At 44.4% G+C, this 23969-nt stretch overlaps 1 protein-coding gene across 2 annotated transcripts in view; it reads left to right on the top strand.

Annotated features, from left to right (window-relative positions):
- LOC120958054 (uncharacterized) overlaps positions 1-17707 on the top strand; it is a 95661-nt gene extending 77954 nt beyond the window's left edge. For both annotated transcript variants that reach the window (XM_040380601.2, XM_040380602.2), the window contains exons 3-8: positions 2940-3145; positions 5907-6042; positions 6943-7076; positions 14819-14941; positions 15029-15230; positions 15384-17707. In XM_040380601.2, coding sequence (XP_040236535.2) covers positions 2940-3145; positions 5907-6042; positions 6943-7076; positions 14819-14941; positions 15029-15230; positions 15384-15583 — 1001 coding nt within the window. In that variant the 3' untranslated portion in view covers positions 15584-17707. The remainder of the gene's footprint in view (positions 1-2939; positions 3146-5906; positions 6043-6942; positions 7077-14818; positions 14942-15028; positions 15231-15383) is intronic.
- The last annotated feature ends 6262 nt before the right edge of the window (positions 17708-23969 follow it).

Below are 23969 nucleotides of genomic sequence, written 5' to 3'. Positions count from 1 at the left end.
AACTGCCTGTGAGCTTTTCTTTTTACTTGCACGGAACGATAGGATAGGGCAAAAAGTTCATCTAACGAGAAACAATACGAGAAAATGCCGTCAGGCTTGAGCTCACCGCACATAACAAAAAAGGAAACCACCACAGAAGTGCACAAAGCAAACGCCACTGCAACCGTCGTGACTCCGATGATGAACCGTTGCGAAACATTAGGCTATTATGTTGTTTCATGCTTCATGGTGTTTTCGTTGTTTCAAGTCAGCTCTGTCTATTGTGCTGTGCAGTTTCTTCTTGATGTTTAGATGCTTCCTGCTTTGGTGTTTTGAAAAGGAAGACAAACAACGGAAACAAGCTGCACAATGACACTGGATAATGCAACAGAACGGAACAGAAGTATGTGAAGAATGAAATCAAAAACTGCCGCTCTGTAAGATCATCTCGAATCATTGCAACATGTTTTATTATTTCTTTGGCATTTTGAAGTCAAGATATGTGAGTGAAAAACACTGTATGATAGAAATGATGCGTTAGAACAAACTGGTAATTTTCATTACATACATTCAGGCGCCTTTTTATTTACGTCTTATTTGTAACTCTGTAGATACATGTAGGCGTCAAAACTAGTTAGAACTGCTTTATAATTGCATACCTATTGGTGTGTATAGACTTAACAATTTGGATTATTTTTTTAAAAGGACATTATTTGTCTAGTGTTACAGTTCAAGCACAACTCTCAATGTCAAAAGAACATTCTATTGTCGAAAATTTAAATAAACCGTTTGCAATAGATGGCCTCACAAGCATTATCTTCACCTGAACGTACTATGCTAAATTTTACCTAACAAAAAAGCCATTCCTTTTCTTACATTGAAAAGCTAGCAATTGAAAATCGTCCTCCTACAAAAAAAGGGTAAAGTCTGTTTCACTCTTCCAATCCGAAACTCAAATCCAAAGCACGTGATGCTACCTTCATTAAGGCGTCGCTTGCACCCGGGTTAATGAAATTACCGGACCAACCAATCCTTTCATCTACACCGATCGTTGGATTCCACCACCACTACCAGCAATACGGTACGGTTGCCCAAACTAACCCGTCATCGAATCTGTCACCACGAACCCGGTTGAGGGAGCAGGCGATGGTGGGATGAACATTTTTGCGAAAATCATACCCGATAGCACCCTACCCCAAGCGGGTGAAAAACGATCCCGCACCCGTAAGTGGCGCAAAGATTAGCAACGCAGCGAACATGCGAACAACGCCACGGCCCGCTTGTCGAAGGAACAAATGTCCGGCCGGTGGTGGGCCAGAGCGCATTTCGCAAAAAAGGGGCACGTGACGGAAATGTTAATGTCACGACTGCCAAATCCATGGCTTCAAAAAGGTGAAATATTGTGGATCCTGTGCAAAGGGAGATTTTTAGTCACTCACTCCTGTCGGCCTTTCCACCTTAAGTTTGGCATTGAGCTGCGTACGAAATCAATCGTACCTTTTGTTCGCGCGTGCCCCGTGCTGTGCACGTTTTTCTCCCTTTTTTTCCATCCAGCATCCAGAAAGGCTCGTTGCTTCTTTCTACTCCACTCTGGATATCTTGGTTGCGGAAATGAGATTTCACGAACGCACGCTCGCCTTCTGAGCTGGCCACTGATTAGCTTCTTCGCTTTGACGGGCCACGAGCAACGGGTTTCTATTTTTATGAATTTTCTGCCACTTTTTGTGGCCGCTTCCTCTAGCTTTTATTCTCGTCCAGGGTGGTATGGTGCTAAAGTCTGGCCGGCCGGGTTTGAAAGCGTAAGCCCGAACGGTGTAACGGCCGACGCACGGAACTGACGTTTGAAATATTTAATTACAGCCAGCCTCTGATCAAAGGCACGGACATACGGCAGGTCTCTGTGCGTGTTGCGTTGGTTTTGATCGATTTTGACGAGGGATGAGTTTCGAGCGCAACCGAATAGGGAGCAAATTACCATTTTTGGAATGCAAATGTAGGCCTGGGTGAAATATGTGTTTGCATATTTAAGAAGAAATCTGTTTTTTCGGCTTTCATCGGAATTGAATTATCGTTTCTTTTTCGTTCAATAACAAATAATTCAAAAAAAAATACCACCCCGGAAACAAACACTCCATTACTTTCAAAAGTTTGGTTTAATAAAAAAAGCATCACAATTTGCCCGATCAACCATAAAGAAGCGTTAAAGCAGGTGTTTTTATTGTGACTCGCTAACTTAAGGCGCACCCTGCTTGCCGTACACTCACTGCATAACTTCGGGCGCTCCAACACCCAATAACAGTTCATTGTGTTACGAGTCCTCTTTTGGTGGGAGTGTTTGAGCTGGAGAAAGTTTGCTTGATTATAAAATACTTTGAGCAAGCTACTTATCAACAGCATCCGCACTGCCTCACACTTTTTCGTGCTGCTATTATTGCTATTTCTCTACTACCAAGGACTAACTTTTTGACACTGTGAGCTGTGGTAGAAACCAGGGCGTGTGCCATTGCGAAAGCGCCGGTGTGCGCTAGCAACAGGATGTTCGCCTCCCAAGTGCGATGCAAATTTATGTCACAGGAGAGTAAAACTAACAAAGCTTTTGATTCGACTTCTCAAGTCAGCTTCGGCGAAACGATACTTACGATATGATCTGGTGCAGTAGCCAGCGCTTGAGTTTCCCCTCGTGAGTGTGGGTTTATTCATTCTTATCAATCATGCAAAACTTTTCCAAAATACAGTTCTTAAAGCATTATTTTCATGTGTTTTATTTTGCCTGACTTTCCTTTTCCCGCACTTCGCAAAATCGATCAATCTTCAATCTATATCATCGCACCCCCATTAAAATCTCGCCTGCAGACAGATCCAGCCGCTCTAATTAACTGTTGCGCTCAGTTGAACTAATTATCGTTTCCTGCTTTCTGTACCTTTTTCTCCCCAAATTCTTTTCTTCTCCACCCGCCCAGTGATAGCCGCCCTGCGCGACGTTCAGGTTTCGGTGCCGCCCGCGGTGCGGCGGGGCGATACGGCCACCTTGCACTGCTACTACGACATGGACGGCGAAAGCCTGTACTCGGTCAAATGGTACAAGGGCCGGCGGGAGTTCTATCGCTACACGCCCAAGGAAAGCCCGCCGATGAAAATTTTCCCCGCCCAGGGCGTCCAGGTGAAGGTGAGTAAGGGTGGGTGGGAATGGGTGGTGGAGGGGACGGGTAAAATACCGACTTTGCCTTGTAAATAAATATACATATTTCCGTGCGATTTATTTCCCCTCTAATTAGGTAAGTGAAAGATTTCAAACACCGGTTCCTGTACCACCCAACGGGACAAAAGTAGAAAGCTTCCCAAGCGAGTCAACACGCTCGAAACCCAACGGGACAAAAGTAGAAAGGTTGGAGCAAAATAATCGTTTGTCTCGCTCTATCCTCTATACCGCGCTTGCTTGCACTCATGCGCGAGCGCTCGAGTATATTCTCTCAGAACTGAGCATTCGCAGTTCAACCCGTGCAGTGAGAATGTATGTGTTAATGTGCAGCGAAATTTGTCTCTGTATCTCAATCCTCCACCCCCAAAAAAACACATTCACTCTCCGCGCACTCTTAAAATTTTGGCGCGCACGCTACGTACAACACAATACAAAAGGTCGTTTTAACCGCGCGCACTGATCAAAGTCGCGATGGTTCAATCGGTACGCCGACGCTCCATGTCAGAGATTTGGTGTGAAGAAAAAGTTTTTCTGACCAAATCGACAACACACACGCGACGACACACATCGTCACATCGACCGCCGTCGATGGAAGTGTGATGATCTAAAAATAGATCTGTGGGTGAGTGAGAAGGGGGAGGGGCGTAGAACAAGAACGTAAGCGTGAGTCGTCGCGTGTGCGTGTGTACACTCAAGAACTCATTTTTTGCTCTTTCCTGGAACCCACATGTTTCTACATTCTTCTGATTTTAAGCAACAAAAGTAGAAGGGAAGTAGAAGGCTACTTCATTTCTACTTTCCTTGCTACTTTCGAGCGTGTTGACTCGCTTGGGCAGTGCTTCACGCTGAGTTGCAACTGAAACAGATCAAAAGGCTTGCTCGGTGGCTCGTGCAGAGCAGCCGCCATGTTGGAAGCATACTTCGCAAGAGCTCAAGCTTACCATCGGCCATTGCTTTCCATTCGGGAGCACAGTTTTTCAATTTCCAAATGTTAACCCGGATCGATTATTAAAACTGTTCCTGTTCCGCTCGATTGCTCCCCCGGACGGGGCGAACAGCACCGAAGCGCACACATCCAAGAGGCAAGACAAATGTTAAGAATCAGTAAAAATCACATGATAAAAGAGGCTTCGGCTCGCCGGCAACAAGATCCTAGTGCTTGCAACAGCAGCAGCAGCAACGGCTATTTATCTTCCCTTCAAAGTCTCCCTCGATAATTCATCTAATATTCGCAATGGGAGCATAAGAAATGCTCCACCACATACCCTTTCAGCCCTGGGTCCACCGAATCCATGGCACAATAAACACACACATGGTTCGTTCTAATGCACCAGTATCGAGGCTGAAGCAGAGTTTAAGGTTACCTTCGGAAGCAACGGGATGAGTCCGGCTCAAGGTTCCGAGTAAAAACCCCGTAACCATACGTCCAGGGAAGTTTAGTACCGGGGGAGCGGAGGTTGGAAAAACTAAAACCACAATGAATTTATGCTGTGTAGAAAATGTTCACCTACCCTACCTCCCCTCAGCCATCTATCTTCTAGCGCTCTGTAGCGGATGCTGAAATCTGGCAACAGGCCACTCGCCACTGCCCCGGCTGGTGAAGGAGAATGAATGTATTTGACTAAGAAAAGCTGTAGCTGTAGGGAAAAATAACACAACTATAACCCACCCGAGCTGCTACCATAAAGCGACCGGTTTCGGCAGGGAGCATTTTTCTATCCGGACAAAAGTTCTTTTTCTACACAAGCCACAGAGCTTTTGGTGTGTGTTTCTTCCCCATTTAGTGTCTGCAGCCAATTTTTTAAGCCACCGACCCTATTCCTTCCCGCATGCCCGCTGCAAAAAGGGCTTTCGCCCCGCTGCCGGAACAAATTATAAAACTGACAAAACGAACTTGTGTGGCTTGGGCTGCTTTTGAAACTAAAGATCAAGCCCGTCTGCTGCCGGTGGTTTTGGGATAGTTTTAGCAAAATTGCTCCTGAAAGATCCGCTGCGCAAACGCTGTAACGTACTGTGGTTTGCTGGTCACGATAAATTCAGCCGCCTCCATTTGCTGAAAGTTTCCATTTTGTAAGTGTGTGTGTGTGTGTGTTGGTTTTTGGCTCAAGTGTGCAGGTCGGCATGCTTGGAAGGGTTTTTGAGTGGCTTTTCAGCATATTGATAGCCTTTGTTTTATTTGAACTCCATGCAGAAGGAGTCATGTTATTCATGAGTGATAACGCATTCAAAACATTTCGAAAATATTGCTGAGGTCGGCACAATTTTTTAACAAAGCGGCAGTTTGAAAGCTTGAGTTTGAAGCGTTTTCATTGAATTAAAATACAATCAAAGGATTGTAATGTGCAAATAGAGGCTATATAGGACACTAAATGAAGCAAGGAATAAAATCACAGTAGTTGAAAATAAAGTATAAAATGCAGATATTAAAACTTTTTGTATTGAAATCTAAGCACCATCAAGCCAAGAAAGAATCGTTTCGAGCCGAATTTATAAAGCCTACGCACTTTACTTCAGGTTTTAACAGTTTTCATGCCAACAAAGTAGCGTAAAACACCTATATTGCTATACCAATTGCATACCTTTAGGCTCCACAACACATTTCAATTAATTTATTACGTCAATTTAATTCAAACCATTCAGTCACTAGTGTTTTGTTTCAATTCCTATCAAAAGCACGGATTTGGAATCAAATGATGGTTTTGTTTCATTATTAACCTTTAATCAACAGCGCTCCGCCTCCAACGAAAGCCAGCTCACGCTGCTCGGCCTGTCGCTGGCCTCGTCCGGCAAGTACAGCTGCGAAGTGTCGGCCGATGCACCCTCGTTTCACACCATGATCGTGACCGGTGATCTGGAAGTATGCGGTAAGTGTGCGGCAGCTGTAACGACCTCAACCGATTTAAATTACACCCATAGCGACCCTTGCAGCTGGCAGCCCGTTACAGCACGAACTTAACGACGGGTGCACATAAATAGCCCCAGCACTGCACACCTCTTTAATTTCCTTTATGAACCGGTCCGCCCATAATTAATTCCCCGTTTTTAACTTCAATTGTCCTATCGATCTCGTCCCTTTTTTGATAACCTTTTTTTATGTTTGCATGTGTGTGTGTGTGTGTGTGTTAACGATGCTTTTTGCTGCCATTACGGTTCGTTTGCATACACATGCGTCACCGCAGAATTAATTATCTCCTGCCAGCGCGAGTGCTACCCGCTCGTGGCGCCCAGTAAGCGGTTAATCATAAATTAAAAAACAATATTTGCATCCACCCAAAAGGCCTCCCCATTGCCCTCCCAGACCAAACCGAGTCTGTGCACTGAATGCAACTGTGCGTACAGAAAAATCGGCGAATTATTATCAAACCCTTTGATAAATATCGGTCACCAATCATTACCACCCTCACCGTGGTTTCCAATCCCAAACCGCCCCCAACCGGGGACATGGAATCCATCATTAACTTTGTCTAGATTGCTAATTAATGAACCTTTTACCTGACCATTGCATCGCAACAATTGCATCGCCGCAAAGTGTTGACCCGGTCCCGGTTTATTTTCCTCACCCCATTGCACCCCGTTTTCGAATCATTTATTTGCAACCCAAACTGAGTTCGTAACGCGTGCCCTGTAACAGTGCCTGCGCGTCCCGTTTGATGCCGGTTTTACCTTCGCTAATGAACTTTGTCAGTCAGAGTTGGGAATTCATGGGTTCACCATCCTTTTTTTATTTCTCTCTCTCTCTTCTTTCTTCTATTTTGTCCCCACAGAGGTCCCCAAGCATGTGCCCTCGATACACGGTATGCGATCGCGGTATCGCGTCGGCGACATTGTGCGCGGCAACTGTACGTCCCACAACTCGCGCCCACCGGCCAACCTCACCTGGTACATCAACGAGGCACAGGTACGTAAGCGATAGCACCGCCATTGCGTGTCGGGGGAATAAATTTCAATTATTGATGAGCCAACATTGCGGCTCATTAGTTTGCTGCGAAATGGGTGAAAACGCTTTACTTTTAAAATCAAAGGTTTTGCGCCCAACGGACCAACATAATGGATCAATTATTACGTTACGGTGTAGTAATCATGTGCATATTGAATGTATTTAAGAGCCCCTTTTTGCAATCTATTCTTCCATACTATTAACGGAACCGTTGCGCTTCGAAATCGGGACTGAAACTGTTTGTGCGAATCATACAAAACTTATGATGTGTCAGTGTGTTTGCCTTATCAAAACATCCCGAAGCGAATTGCTTTATGTGTAGAGCATTGCACAGCATAAAAAAGTCACCTTCACTGTACACACAATCTCAGCCTTCCGAACACGACAAGCTCTTTTAACCTGCGCAAGCAACATATTAAACACTTCGTGCAAGGCGAGCGAGCAATAATAATAATGATGGCATGCATGTTCGACAACGACGAAGCGATGGCTTGTACCGGCATCCAGCCACACACACACACACACGGATGGGCCCAGGGATGGGATCGCTTCGCTATGATTGATTGGTCCCCGGAGGACAGTTTGTTACACGATAAGGGCTCCTGTGCTGCTCCGGTGCGGTTGGAAACGTTCTCCGGGAACGGATAGTTCACCGTGACACGGTACATGCACGTGCTTTCTTGCATAAAGTACGGTGGAGCGTTGAGAGCGCGAACGGGTGAGAGTTTTTAGTAAAGTTGCGCTAAGTGCTTGAATGCTGCAAATTTCGTGTGTGCGTGTAAGAGAGATGTTCATGCAAAAAGTGTTTCGCAACTGTTGATGTTGAATTTTTGAACGAGAAAACTGTAGATTTTGTTTAAAATCTAGCAAGAACATTCAGCAATGGATAAATAGCTATAAATCCAATTATAATTTATATTTCCAAATCAGATTCTTTTCGAAAGACAAAAAAATACATGAAAGCTAATGAACAACAAAACAAAAACGATTTTAACAAAAACGATTTTAAAAATTATTTTCTTTTTGAAATATTTTTTAACACATTTTGTCAATACTGTTTTGATTTTTTTACCTTTTTAACCGTTTGTTTTACACACATAAATGACATTTGGGGTCAACAATTATAAGCCTTACTATACAGAATGTCACATTATTAGATTAAGGAATTATGTTGGAGTCTAAACTTAGCCTATATCAACATTTTGATGCTATTTTCACCAAAAAAAAACAGAAATTTAAGATTATTTTAAAGGTTTAGTCGGATGTTTTAGCCGGTCTCGTAGTAAAGTCGTCAACTCGTACGACTTAACAACATGCCCGTCATGGGTTCAATCCCCAAATTGACCGCGCCGCCATACGTAGGACTGACTATCCTGCTATGGGGGGAAATCTATTAGTCACTGAAAGCCAAGCCCACAAGTGAGTACAGGCAGGCCTTGACCGACATCGGTTGTTGAGCCAAAGAAGAAGAAGAAGCCGGATGTTTAATGATTCATTTTGATGATCCAAGATTATATATGATCCATCAATATCTCTATTACATAGTTCCCACTACAAATTACTAAATCCAATAGGATGGAAAAAAATACAATTGCACTCCAATCGCCAACAACAAGAGTAATCGATCTGAGATTCAATCGCACAGGTCACGTTGTTTATTGTTTGGTTTTGTATAATAACTTTTTATAATGTATTTTGCAAGCCACAAATGGTTTGCAAAGAAGAATGTTAGTCTTTAAGTATATAATTATTCAACCGACTGAAAGAGGCGAATGAGGCCAAAAGGCTCAAAGTCTCTATAAAAATAAAAAATAAAAAATTATACTTTGGTGAACTAGAGTAAAGTGGCCCAGAGGCTTAAACTATTGACTGGGCTCGTCGATGCTTCTTACTTGTTTTCTTCGTTACATTGTTACGTACCGAGCAGAGTTTGAAGACCACGACAAACTTTTGCTATTGACCATCGCTCTCGTCTCTTCCTTGCTAATGATTCGTTGCTATGTATGTACAAGCACCTTCAACGATTGCTTCAGCATTGTCGATTGGTCCTTTTGTCTATCTAAATGTTCTAAAGTCAGCGTGATTTCTGGTAATCTGGATAAGCAAAGGCGTTGTTCTACGTTTTACCATCTACGTTTTAGGCTACGGAAGCCAGCATGAATTAATGCAAACTATGTTTTAAATAATCAATTCGATTACATGTAAATTAATAACTGAATATAGCACTAAGCTTCCCGAGCAACAGCTAATGGTGTGACGGCGTAGTGTTTTGGAGATTGGAACCTATTTTTTGGAAAATTGTGCCAAGACAATTAAAAACAAAGTCATCAGGAGTAGCCGTATCTCAGAAGCTCAGTGAGCTACTCTATTGATGAGCTCTCAACGACTGTTCATGATTAGTTACGGTTTCTAACTTCGAATTTTTAAAAAAATTCGTTAAACATAAATATACAACATCCATCGCATGAGCGAAACTCTTTCTGCGTCTGTGACACATTTGATGGCCGTTGTTTGATCGAGATTTCCCGGCCGCTGCCCACATCCTTGTGCCGCTCTGCATCGGCGCCCGTATCGGGGAACGGATTTGAATATTTAAACAAACGTGTCATCGCCAAACAAACGGACCAGATTGACAGATACGACATTAAACTTTACGCTTTCTTCGAGCAGCTTCCATCAACTTCCTTGTCAAAGTCCTCGTTTCGCTTAGCTTTTTTGCCAATCTACTTTTTCTTTCCAAATTGAATGGAAAAACCAAAAAAAAACGAACTAACCATTACAAACTTTTTCGAGCAGGGTGGTGCAGTTAATATTCCGCAAAAAAAAACTTTCTTATCATTCAGACACTGGCCACAACTCCACTGCCAAGCGTGGAGACTCAATTTCCATTTTCAAACACTGCCCGTTATCTGTGTGTGCCTGGTTTCGAAGCTTACGTCTCTCTCTCTCTCTCTCCACGACGCTTTCTTTCCCTAATCCAATCGAAAATCGAAAAGCGAAAAAACAAAAGACAAAACCACGCCTCACCTTCTCTTTGTTTTTTTTTTTTTTGCCATACCTTTGCCATGCCATGCTCATTTGCAAAGTGAAGCGAAGCTCTCACTCATTGAAACAGTCCAACCAATCGAACCAAATCTTATTTCACCCTTCAGTGGCTTTACCGATCAGATTTTTCGGACCAAACTCCTTCGCCCATCGAGGGCAAGGATGGCCTCCTTCGTTTCAGCCTTTTTTTCGCAGCTCCTTCCCCTATACTCAACTTTGTAGCCCTCATTTGGCGTTTTGCGGTGTTTCTGCTCTTCGGGATGGTGCGGCCTCGCTGACGATGTTGTTTGATGCATAATCTATTCACGGCAACCGTTGAGGCGTGACGTGAAAATTATTCCGCCCCAAACTTTCCGACTCTATCCAAACGGAAAGCTGTTCGTTTCGATGGATGTTTCTTCGAATTTGAGAGGTTCAGTTGTTTGCTTTTTTACAGTGTTGGAAGTCAAACTTTCATCTTGGCTCAATGGATTTTGTTTTGTTTCGCGCACGACACCCTCCCCGTCCGAAACACATCCGTACAAAGCTTGGGCGATTTTGATCTCGCATTCAATTGTTCAAGTTTTACCGGTCAAACAATGGTGGAAACTGATTTAAAATCCCCCCTAATTCCCACCAGTCCTTCGGAACCTTAAGAACGCCATTCTCCATGCCATTCTCCATTGAAGAAAACTTCATTCAAATTCGGCAGCACAAAACTATTAGCTGGCTACGCACGATAAGCCCCAACACACGGCACAAAAGCCTTTCAAAATTCGCCGAAAACATTCACCCCGATCGGTGCTGTGGGGGGGGGGGGATTGGCTGAGTGGCGGATAGGATCAAGGACCGGCTCTGTCGGGAGGCTTCAAAGTGCCAAAGTTCTTGCGCTTTTGCCGAAAGCAAGTGGTGGCATCTTCTACCAATAATCCAGCATTTTTGTCACAAGACACAAAAATGTGCTCGGCCAAAGTTTGAGCTTCCTTTTCCCCTTTCCGATTCCCACAAGGGGAGCCCACACAGAGGGGGGTACCAACAGCACAGGTAGTTTGGTTTGAAGTCTGCTCCGCCAACGGTACGGAAAGATATCAAGAACGATCGGCAGGAAGTATGGATGACCACAGCCGATCCTTTCTTGTTGGTGATGGGTAAAGTTATTCAGCAGTAGCCTACCTTCCGCTCTAATCCCGGGTGGGTTACGCACTCCCCCCCCCCCCCCTCCAAAGGGGCAAAATACGGGTCCCCCAAAATAGAACGCAACTTTCCTTTGATTTTGTACGGATGTAATCGTAAGTTTTATTAGTTTGCTGACCGATAGCGGACAGCAAGAATGTGTGGAGGTTGTGGTTTTTTTGTTGGTACAAGATTTGGATAAAGATTTCATAATTTTTGGGACATCACAACGTTCACCTGAGCCACAAGAAAAGGGACTTCGGGGCGCCGTATCCTTTTCGCAGAATGTTTTTGATTGAGTTATGGTCAAGTGAGGCTTTGTTGTGTGGATTCATACTTATCCGCTATCAATTCGAACCCACACACGACCCACAACTTCTACCGGCTGTGCACAAGGGAAGAGGAAGCGATGGAGCGGCATTTACCTTAGAATGAAAGTTAAATTGTTTTCTAAGCAATTGGATACCTTCATTCAGCCAAGGGGTCTTACACCCACCGGGCATTTTATTCATTTCCCTGTGGTTGTTCCTGGAGTTTAGGATACTCCTTTGCCTAAACATTCGCTCTCTCTCTATCTCTCTCTCTCTCTCTCTCTCTCTCTCTCTCTCTCTCTCTCTCTCTCTCTCTGCATCTCTCGGTCGGCACAATGAACAGCAAGGGATGAACGGATGAAACTAAACACAACACCTTTCCGTATCAACCTACCCCCATCCACAATGGAACCCTTGGTTACGCATGACTTCCCACGAAGGTAGCACCCTAAACTCGATTGCACAAGCCATATTTGCATGCCTGAGGGTGAGCCCCAGGGTGGTCCCGGCAAGCCCAGGCAAGCAGCTTGGGGTGACAGTTTTCAAAGACAATCTCCGGCTGGTTAAACTTTGGACAAAGTTTCCCGCTCACCACAGCGGCAGAATACATCCGTATGGTATGGCACCTGCACTGTTGGCTCAGGTGTGGACAGAAAAGGTTCTTCGTTTCAGGGGGAAAGTCGTTTGAAAGGCCAGGAAGGGACGTCAGCGTGTAGTCGTGCGAAAAACAAAACAATTCTACCCCAACAATTCCCAGCATTGGGCTGGGCCGGGGTTGGGGATCACTGGTCAGTTTTCAACTGTATGTGTACCGTGTCTGTTTTGAGTGAGAAAAGAAATAAGAACAAGAAAGAGAGAGAGAGAGAGAGAGAGAGAGAGAGAGAGAGAAAGGGAGAAATTGAGAAAGAAACACAATAGCTCCATCATCCTCCGGGCTGACCGGGTCCAGCCCGGTTTTGCCATCAAAGGCACACTCGGTTCGCTCGGATTACACTGCCCGGGGTGGCGTGGGAAAGGTCTCGTGAGATGGAAAACTTTCCCACAGCCGTCCGACTTTTCCAGCTGCCACTTCTGCGGGAAAAAGCGGCCCAGCCTTGTGGCGAGGAGAGGGGTAGATGGCTCCTGTTCGCTTTTCAACAATTTGTTAATAGGATCAAATATGTTTTGGATATCAGCTTCGGGGCTAATGGCTGGCGAGAGTTATGTGTCTTTTCTGGTGGGAATTTCCTTGGAAAAAAGGCTTGGACAGGATTGATAGGGATGTGGCGCTGGAGAGCTGGAAGCTGATGGCTGGGATGTACGGTCCACGGTCGAAAAGTTTCGTTAGTTTCCATGTCGGAACTAATTCTCGGTAGGAGATACAACTTTTTCTTCTTTCGGCACAGCACATTGGGGGGCAAGTTTTATCTGTTGAATCGCTAACGAAACATTTTATGGCGAAAATGTTGCTACAATGAAGCGAAACTGTATGTTTTAGCCTTTTCATTGTGCAAAATTAAAGAGCTTTTCTCGGTGGTGTAGTAAACGTAGCTTAGTGGGCAGGATCATTTCTGCAATTTCCAGCGAAAAACTCTAGATTAAACAGTAAGGCTCTCTCTCTCTCTCTCTTACCTGCCCCTAATTGCTCTAATGCCAGTGAATCAGCATTAAAATGTAAGCTGCATTTTATTGCCCCTCGTGCTGCTAAAACCCGCCCGAAGCGCATCCATCCAAATGAAGCTCGCACCGTACCGTGCGCCTTAAGCTGCTCGCAATCCGTTTCCGTGTCGTGTTTTGTCTTTTCCTTTTTTCTCGTTGCAACACAATCTATTTTAATTTGTTGCTTCTAATAAGATTATTCCACTCACATCCGAGTCACGGGCCTCGTGGAGCGTGAAATGTGTGCGCAGACACACACACACACACACACACACACACTCATCCTCATCCGCCCACCGTATACAGCACGTGAGTGCGAGCAATTAGACAAATGCGGTTATGCTTTCGTAATCACAGCAAGCGCGAACGGTAAAAGCGCATGGAAAAAAGAGCACGCACACACTCACACAGTAAAACACAGCCAAAGGGCACGAAGGGAAGGGAGGAAAAACTTTTACACCTCTTAAAGCAATGCCGCCTACTACAGCCCGCCTGGCGGTGGTGTGTTCCTTTCCACCCCGTTTTGCTTTCGCACTCTGTCCGGCACGTTCCCTGGCAGCGAGAGCGTTTCCCGGCGTTTCCCGGCCACTGAACCAGTTGCAACAAATCATGTTCACCTAATCCTTAATTTTCCTAATGCACCATGAAACGGAAACACGTTACACGGTTTCGGAGAGGACGGCGGCTTTTGTGTCCCGGGCCGGGGTTAGGGGCAAGTGTGTGCAGGGTGTTCTAATCCCTGGAAATGCTCATTGCTTGGCGGGGACCGTTTGCTGGCTTACCGTGCCGGGCACGGCATAGTGCACGAAGCCAAAAGCCGGATACACTTGAAGGTGTTGCTGGGTTCTGTTGCCGAGGTGGGGAAGAAAGGAATTATTTATGCACTTTGCACAGTGCGTTCGTAATTACTTTGTTTCGAGCGCTCTTCTAACAATATCAATTTCAAGTGCTATTGATTGCAAAGGCTTTGAAAGAAAACAACTGTACAGGAGGATCAGATAGGGAATAAATTGAGTCATTTGTCTTAATAACTAACAGTTGTATTGCATATTGCATAACTTTTGGCATTACTGTGACGCAAAAACTAGAGATTTTAGGTTTTGTACAAGAATTTAACTAAACGTATAAAATGTTTATAATTCTAAACCAATTTAGCACAAAAAACTCGGATATGAAATTGATCAGCTATGAACAGAAATCTTAATTGTATACTGCATACTTTAAGGCGTTTTTGAGCCTTCAAAACGTTTCGCGTTTTTTTGGTTCTCTTTCAATAATATGCACATCAAGTACACAATGTACATCGGTGTCATTCATTAAGCAAACGTATCTCTTTTTGATTAAAAAAAACACAAAAAAAAACACATTTTTGCATGATATAAACAGAAAAGATGCCTCTATGGTTAGCCGCAAACATGCTGTTGTCGTTGTTTGTTTTTTGTTTTTTTGTTTTTACACTCTGTGGTTTTACTCCGTTCCAAAACATGTAAACTTTTGCATTTCACCGGGTTGACTCGTAGATAATCCTTACACCTGAATCCGTTAATCCGCTTACAGGCTAATCCATCGTACATCCGCACACACAAACCGTTCCGGGAGCGAAAGAACGAGTTCGAAACGTCGCTGGCCGGCATACACTTTGTGGTGGGCAATCACCACTTTGTGAACGGGAAGCTAAAGGTGAGTGTGTGTGTGTGTGTTAAGCTATAGTTAAAACAATATTTAACAATCGGCAACTTTTGGGTTCTCTTTCCCTTACGTTCACAGATCCGCTGTACGGCCCGAATTCATGACATCTACCTGCAGTCTACGGAACGCTCGATCGACGAAGATCGGCCACGAGTGATTTCGGCCGCTTCGTCAGCAAACAGCAATGGAAAGGGAGTGAACGGGAATGCCGTACCGTACGATCATTTTCCACCGTACGCAGAGAACGAGCTCGATCGGAAGGATTACATGACACTTCAGGGTGAGTTGGAGCATATTGCATACTAATACATTGTTAATTCATTTGCTAAGAAGTCAATATATCTATGAACGTCTTGAATGTTTTCGACAAATAATATAGTGAACTGTAATATGTTTCTTTATCTTCTTAACTCTCAATCACGCTTTGACGCAGATGTGACCTCCGGAAGCTCACCCACAGCTCGCCCGATCCTTCCCTCGCCAGCTCCACTCACCAGCTTCGATCAGTTCCGGCTGCCATCGATCAATCACTTGCGGTGGGCGTTCGGGCCACTCACCGTGCTGCTGCTGCCCTTCGCTCACCCGCTGCTCAGTTCGCTCATCAACCGAATAGCACCGCCCCTGCGAGCATGATTTCGGACAGGCAACTAAGCGGGAATGCCCGTAAGACAGCGAGCCAACTCGAAAGTGTCCATCATTTGGCCCGGCCTCGGATGACTACCAGACTACCAGTGTAGCTTAATCTTCATTCTTGTCTCAACGTCGTGCCGCAAGCCTGCCCACGCGAGGGTGTAAACTGTCTGGAGCACACCACCCCGTTTCATACAGGTACATTTAGATTTAACGTTGCTGATATGGTGTGACAGAAGCAGAACAACTTTCCAAATTGTAAAACAAACCCTTAAACCATGGTAAACTTACAAACAAAAAACAAGACTTTGCGTAAGCAAACACGCAATGAGCCTCAACGAACAAACGAGTAGCCAACAGTCATCGGCCATGGGCCGGTTTACTGTTAAGCTGGGGGGAAATAGAAATAGGAAGGAAAACCTTCCCGGCGAAGAAGCAAAGACAAAAAACAAAGCAAAGCAAGTATTGTGCGGTGTAATGTGTATTAGAATGTTAAGGTAATATGGTCGTTGCTATTGGTCGTACGACCGGAGTCTAGCTAGTGTTATTGCATTGCTCAATGATGCAATTGCGACAGGGTGGGGATAGAATGCTTCAAAGAGAGCGCTAGAAGAAGAGGGTGGCATTGAAAGGAAAATGAATTTCTATTACAGTTAATGCATAGAATCTTCTCATCGTTTCACTTCCGGTGAGCACCATTTAGGGCAGGAGAGAAGGCGTGACACATTGAGCTCAAGCTACGGCTCGATGGCAGAGATCTAATTATAAGCTCAGTAGAGTGCTCACTAGCGGCAGTATAGTACGAAGCAAATACGATGTAGAGGTGAATATAGATGTACGTGTTTTCGTGTAAATTGTCCAACGGTGTGAAATGCCTTCCTTTAAGTTGCTTGCGTTTGCTTTGATTTAAATTTCTTCCCTGTTTTAAGTAATTGTGCGCTAAAAAGGAAAAAAAGAACGTCCTGCAAATTTCATACATTTCGGCGCTTTCACTATTCTATGTATCTGCTGGAGAAGAATTGGCCCATTTAATTGCTTTAAAACGATCTTACTCTTTACTTTTTATGAAAGTCATCCACCTTTTAATGTTGTGGCTATCTACTGCTTTTGTTTCATCTTGTCGTTGGAATGAAGAAGTATGCTCCCAATTTTGTTTTTTTTTTTGCTGACCTTTCGCTAATTAGAATCCTTCGCCGAACGCTCCATCCCAAAAACCTATCCCCAGGCAAGTACAATCCAGTGCAACGTTGAGTCCTTCACATCTTGGTAAGATTATACGTTTTTGCTTCTCCTTAATTTCCTTTGCGTTTTCCCCCCTTCCACTATGCGTCATATTGGAAGACAATTTCCATTGTGTAAATAACTAGTAAAAAAACAACAAAACAGTAAACATTACCGCTAGACGAAAGCAAGCGGGTTACATTAAAGAAGCAACAAGCACTCTTCAACACAAAAACACAAAACAGAGCAACAACAAAAAAAAACATTTAAATTAACAATCGAGCACGAACGAAGGAAGCAAGAGCTAATGAATGTACTTCCATTCGTGATAGATAATAGAGGAATGTGAGGTCGAGGTCCGATGTAAGATATTGATGCAGCAGTCAGCATAGTGTGGAGCTGTGTTTTCAACGCGTCATGATTGTACGATAGGCATGCACAACACACACTTCAGCTGGAGGGTTGATGTTGTTAGAGCGATGCGCCACGAGATTTGACCGACAGCTGCAGCTGAAGGGTCGTGTACCGAGTGGTATGACAGTTGTAAGTGTGATAGCGATAAGCGAAACGGCTTGAAACGGTCGGGCTACTGAGGGCTTCAAACCAAATCCAGGCGGCGAGATTTGAAGCGCATCGATAAGCATTGCGTTTCAGGAATGGAAGGATACCCTTCTGTCATCCCTGCTCCACAACTAAGGATGGATGAGGAGCGATAAGCGAGAAAGAGGGAGAGCGATATTGGTTAGAAAATATTAATTCCAAGCTGAGCTGAGATGTAAATGCAAGGACGCGAAAGGAAGCGAAAGTCACGGTATTCAGAATGCTGACTAATTGAATTGTGTATCCGTGCTGGTGAATCGGGAGCATGCCAGCTGGTGAAGAATAAAATCTTGAACAAACGAAAAACAAAACTTCAGTCGTGTGGCAGGTCCTTTGTCCTTCTTTTTTCGCATTTCATTACGAAAGAACGAAAACAAACCCAGGGTGGAAAACAAACGGACAAGCACCATTCTTTCGGTTGGTGGTTCGGGCAGAATAAATTTAATACGCTTTCATCGAGTGGCTTTCGAGCAAGGGAGCCACATAATAACACTTCCACCCAAGGAGTTACCGCACGCGAATAATGAAATCATCAAGGTAAGTAAAAACGACGGTATGGATTAACGCTTTCAGCTACAGTGGCGCGCGAAAAACAATTGAAAGAAAAGTAAACTTATTCCATTTTTTTCGTTTCTACATTTGCAGAACAAAAGTAAAATTGAACCAAAAACGATTTTTTCCATTTCCGGACCCACTTTTTTATTCCACACTTCAGCGTAGGAAAAACAAAGCCACAGCCACCTACAGCGGGCACATAATTATGAGATATTGGTGGTCGGTAGAAAAACTGTGCCATTCGTTTGTTTGTGCTCCAACAAAGTGATGCGCCGCGAGCAATGGGAAGAAGAAAAAAAATGCCTACGCACTATCCTTTGTTTCCACATTCACTTTTGCTTGCTTGTCGCAACCGTTCAGCAAAAGAGCACGTACAAAGAGCACTGGTTTGAATGAGGCTTATTACGTGACATAACTACGTACCCGATGGATTAATATTCGCGGGCCTTCTTGATGCCAGTGCAGCGCTCTATTTGTAACTCTCTGCAAGGGAGTTTTTTGTTTGTTTTCCCTCTATTAAAAGCAAATAATTATGATTTAATTGAAAAGCTTACTAAGCCTTACGGTCCGTTTCAAGCTGAAAGCTCCAACAAATGGCTACAAAATTGCACTTCCGCTTCGAAAACCCTTTTCCCAGCTTTCACTGTGACATTCCGTGGCAGCAAAATCCGTACGCACATAGAGCGAGAGAGAGAGAGATGAGATAAAACACAAAACAAAATAAAAACGAAAGCACACAAACCCCGTCCAACTTTAGCGGGCCGGAAAGAATCAACCACCGACAGCATCCGCCCCGGTTGAGCGGGCCTGGTTTGTATTTGCCCGGGTGGCTTTTCATCATTTTCTCGAGTTGTGCTTATCTGCGCGGTCCCTTCCTGTTCCCTTTCCCTCCCCAGTAACCAGCACAGCTTTGAGCCGCCCCGCCAAGCGAAAGGAAAATAATAAAAATTAATTATTTATAAGCTTGGATTATTAAACAAGATATTAATTATGAGAAGGGAAATTAATGAGTCACTGTGAAGCACCTCGAGGGAAGGCGCGGTTACTTTGCCGGTGCCTTTTTTCTTCTTCTCACCCGGCGTGTGTGTTGTGGGGATGTGGTTTTGGGGGTTGTTTTCGCGGTTGTGTTTTTAACGTTTTTGTTGTTTCCGTGGAGTGTGCGTTTTACTACTGGCGGCAACGGTTTGGGCTGTAATGCAACGCAACGAAACACAATGTTTTCCCCCGAAACAAGGATTAAGCGTCAGCAATAATCCAAATGACGTTTTTTGGGTAGAGCAAAGCGTACAATGTTAAGCCTAAGTGATGCTGTGAATGTCATCTTGTTTTAGTTTTGGTTTTTCAATTTTTGTAGTTTTCTAATCTTTTTCACTAAATATAAAAAAACCTTTTTAAATTTATATTTTTCAACTTAAAAAGCACACAATCAGAAGTTGACTCTTTATAAATGTAACAAAACGCCCAAAGTAAGACACTCATTAACACAATTGATACATCAAAACCTTCACATAAATAACAAAATTTTGTAATGGATCCTAAATTATGTGAATTGATTTCTTTCAGACGCTTGGCACAAAAGCCAACCTCTCCACACGTTTCAAGGTCACCGTCTTCAATTAAATACATTTCCCTGTACCTCTGAATTCCGCCCCAAAAACCATAAATAATCACTGCTCACGGTCACTCGACCGCTCATGGCTTCCGTCTTGAGCTGCAATCGTTACAAATTGATTTATGGTACCGGCAATTGTTCCACCCACTCACCGGCTACACAACACCACAACACACCTCCCACTGGCACCAGCACATACGTCATCACCACCACAATCTTCACCATTTCTTGCGGGTAGCTATTTTTCCTGTCATCGGTTTGATTCTGTCATCTATACTGTGTTTCGATCACACAAACACACACACACACAAAAACACCCCCAAACAAACTCTCATTGCCCGGTGGAAATCGATGTGTAAAAGCCAAAGGTCCCAATTACACCCGAGTTCAGCGATGGTTCACTGAGCTGTCCGTGTGACTGTCTGTGGTTGTCGCTTTTCCGTTTGCTTTTTTTGCAGATCGCAAACAAGCGCCTGAAGAAGGTCGTCGTTCAAGCGTACCGCTCTTTGTGGACATTTTTCTCCCACTCACTGGAAGTCAGGCTGTCCTTTACGACCGGTCCCAACATGGACCGAGGAAGCTAGTAAGCAGCGATAATAGCAACAACAAAAAAGATACATTGTTGGGTGTTGCAATGGAATCACAATATTCAATAGAAATATCGCCTTCCCAGACGCAACGAAATGATGGAAGAACATTCAGATTAAATAAAAAAACACATTCACGAAATAGTACAGCCCAAACTTCTTAACGGCTCCGCTCGAAGGAAAATCGACACAAAATCATTCTTCTTTAAAAAAAAGCACGTACCCTTCTCCTCCACCACAGCCCACGGGGAGGGAAATCGAATCGAAGATGGAAATTTTCCAAACGATTTGTTCGTTATTTGGCAGTTTTAGTTTGTCTCGTCTCGTGACCCGGATGCTGTGAAGCATTCGGTTCTGTATTTTCCCCATTTTTTATTCTTTTTCTATTGATCGGTCTCGCTCCTCCCCTTTTCCTTCAGCCACTCTGTCTGGGTGATGAGCGTGGTTCGAAAATGGTGCGGCCTTTTGATGTTGCAGGGAACGCGCAACGCCAGCAAATCGGTTCCCACTGTGCAGTTCTCCTGATCTACCTCCCTTTATGTGTGTGTGTGTGTTTTTTTTTATTTCCCTTGATTGAATCACTTATCTAATCAAACGCCCGGGCCCAGGTTGTGCTCTGTGCTCTTGACTTCCGACTGGCTGGAAAGGCTGGCAAAAACTGGCAAGCTTCCCTTGCTACGGGGCAACCTTGAAACAAAACACAAAAAACAGGACTGAATGAAAAAAGGAAACAAGCACGAATCGGTTTCGCGGAAACGCTAAAATGAAGGGTGTGATAGAGAACGAGACAGAGCGAAGAAAACAGCAAACAAAAATACAAAAACACCAGCTACGCTGCGTTACACGCAGATGAAAAATCAAATTGCACAGAAAAAGTCGTTATTTACCCAATCGATTAGGGAGTAATACGGTAAATACCGATTTTGTTTTACCGAAAGGGCGTGTTTTTTTTACTTGCCCTCGCGAAGTTACTTCCCTCTACTTCCGGTTCGTCTTTTTTCGTTCTTACTCTACACTGCTTCAAGCCGTTCAGATAAAATATGAAAAAAAAAACACTCTCCATGAAGTTCTAGGGCAATTTCCGGCACGAGTAAAGCAAAAAAAATACTGTTCACAAACACAAGCGACAGAAGCAGCCCCAAACCCATTGCCCATTGATCGTTAACAAGCAGGAAAGCGGAGCTCGCGCAAGATGACAATAAATGCACAAAACGGAACGGAACAAAGCAACAAAACACGGAACCAACCAACGAACTCGCTTTTCAAAAACGCCGGGCGAAAAAATTGGTTGCAAAATTCATCAAACCGTTAAACAAATCGACGCGACGGCATCAAACCGGGGGGGGGGGGGGGGGGGGAACAGGGTGATGATGCTAAAGCATGAAAATGGAGGGCAAAAAAGCACACGGAAATCCGACCCGAGTTGAACAACAAAAACATAAGCCCGGAAGGGAATGAAATAAGGCCACCAAAGGAGAAAATCTACAACACTCAGCTTGTGCAAGGATTTGTGCTTGCCTTTCGTCGCATTATTCGGCAGCTTTGCTGTCGGTTGTGTTTTTTTCGGCGGGCCCGGAAGCGTGTCGCTTGGCTTGCACGGTTTTTGCTTCCTTCTGTGTCAGCCTGTGTGAAACCGTCGCTTTGCTATTGTGTGTGCGTTTTTTGTGTGCTGGTGACTGAGGGCAGGGATCCATTTAACAGGTGATTTATTTCAATCGAACGTTACACAGCCCACGGCTTGCAGGGCAAAAGTTTTTTCCACAGCTTTTATTGTTTTGTTTTTGTTTATTTTCTTGTTTATTTTTTCTGTGGGGTTTGTACTCATGATACAGATTTAATTGAAATGTAATCTAGCCTCCGAAATTAGCTTTCTAGAAGCTTATGAATGATATCCCTTTCGGCCATATTGACCCAATGCTTCAGCAACGTACCAAGCATGAATCTAATCGGAACCGGAAAACCACTCACCACGTAACCGCTTCCGTGTACGAACTAATATCGAACTGTCGTAAAACAATACTTATCACTTTCATCAAGCTAAGGGACCGGCGAGTTGATTTGTCTTGACACGCACACACACACCCCCATACAAGTGGATCGAGTTTCCTTCTTCTTGGGAAAACTACTACTAACCCGTAAGTTGACTTTCTTCAATTAGCTTCCTGTCGGACTTAATCCTTATCGTTGTATCACACCTCGATAAATTGAATCTACTTCCACGGAGCAGTAGGAGAAGGAATAATAATTCCACGCAACGCTCGCAAACGGTTTCACTTGTGTTTGAATCCTTCCCGATACGAAACTACCAAAAACAGAGGGAATATCATAATCCACCAACGAACCACCACACACGCGTTGTGTTGCACCATTCCGGTAAATCGGAACGAAAATATCTCAATTTGATCAGGTACCGGGCGTCTCCATTTCCCATTGCATGAAAGAAAAAGGAACCTCCCGAGAACTGAAACCCCACGCAAGAACTTCATCATCATCGTCATTGCCACACTCGACCGTGTGTGTGTGTGTTCCTTTTTTTCCTCCATTCCAAACCATTCCATAACCCCAGCCCCAGGGTCCGATCGAAATCGATTGACCCTCAATCCCGACCCGACCCGTGGAGGCAAAGGTTGACCGAACAGCTTGATAACGTTTCGGCTTGCTGCTTGTCATTCCGGAAGCTCGGGTGCTACTGCCCCCTGCCAACTCACCACCATCCCGAATCGTGTGACCTTTTTGATCATTCGATCCTGGCGAGTGATATCTTATGAAAATCATAATCATAACATCGGTGAACATATCGCCAGCCGCCCTACAGCAGTGTCACTAACCATGCAGGCAACAGGGAACCATAGTGAGCCATATGAACGGGACAGCTTGGCGTACGAGCATTCGAAGGTGGGAAGGTTTGATATCTCCCACTCCCCAATCCCAGGAGCGCATTATCCCACTCACCAGGAGTCCCACGGAAGAACGGGCAGAACAATTCCCAGGCAGGCAGGCAGGCAGGCAGGCGCAACTGCGGGATAGCAAAGGAAATACGGAAAATGAGCTTTGTCGAATTTTGGGCCCACAGGCGGATTCCTTTTTCCACTGCGAATGCGAAAGGTTGTACCGTTTCGTTGACATTTATTGTTAATAAAAATCATAACTTTATTCCGCTTTAGCTCTTCCACGCTTTCCGGTTTAGCTGTGCGCGCTCCAGTGTGTGTGTGTGTGTGTGTGTTTGCAGAAGAACGAATGTTGCCTGATGTGGCTGATTTTTCATTTACCTTCTGCTCTTTCTCTCACGCCCTACCAGCTATCTACCTTATCACTTGCCACGGTGTATGACTTTCTCCATTCAATCGACCGACAAGAAGCCACCCCGGAAGCGGGAACAATTGTCAGCACGGAAGTGAATGCTCAAGGTCGAGCAACAACAACAACAAAAAACCTAACAACCAAGCGACCAATGAACCTGAACAAAGCAAAGCAATGACGGTGAAACAGCAACGACCGGTGTCGCGCGCGCTTGCTAATGATCCATAGGGCTTCCGTAACCGTGCACGCCTGATGAGTGGCTGCCCCATGGAATGACGATCTTTTGTTAATTTGAAGCATGTAGCACTGCTCTGTAAAAAAAAGGAACTCCGCGCCATTTGAAAAGCTCCCAAAAATAGAAAGGAAGCTCAGGAAACATTAAGCTCGTAAATAGTGAGGAAGAATGAAAGAAAGAGAGACACTCGGTAGACAACTCGGAGCGAAACGGCAGCGGTTTTAAGCCAAACGGTAACAAAGTGAAAAAGTAAATAAATCAGCCACATAATAACGCTCC

Source organism: Anopheles coluzzii, chromosome 3, assembly GCF_943734685.1.
Source record: "Anopheles coluzzii chromosome 3, AcolN3, whole genome shotgun sequence".
In the NCBI taxonomy this organism is placed as follows: domain Eukaryota; kingdom Metazoa; phylum Arthropoda; class Insecta; order Diptera; family Culicidae; genus Anopheles; species Anopheles coluzzii.
Note: the sequence above shows the minus strand (reverse complement) of the source record. Positions and strands in the feature narration are given on the sequence as shown.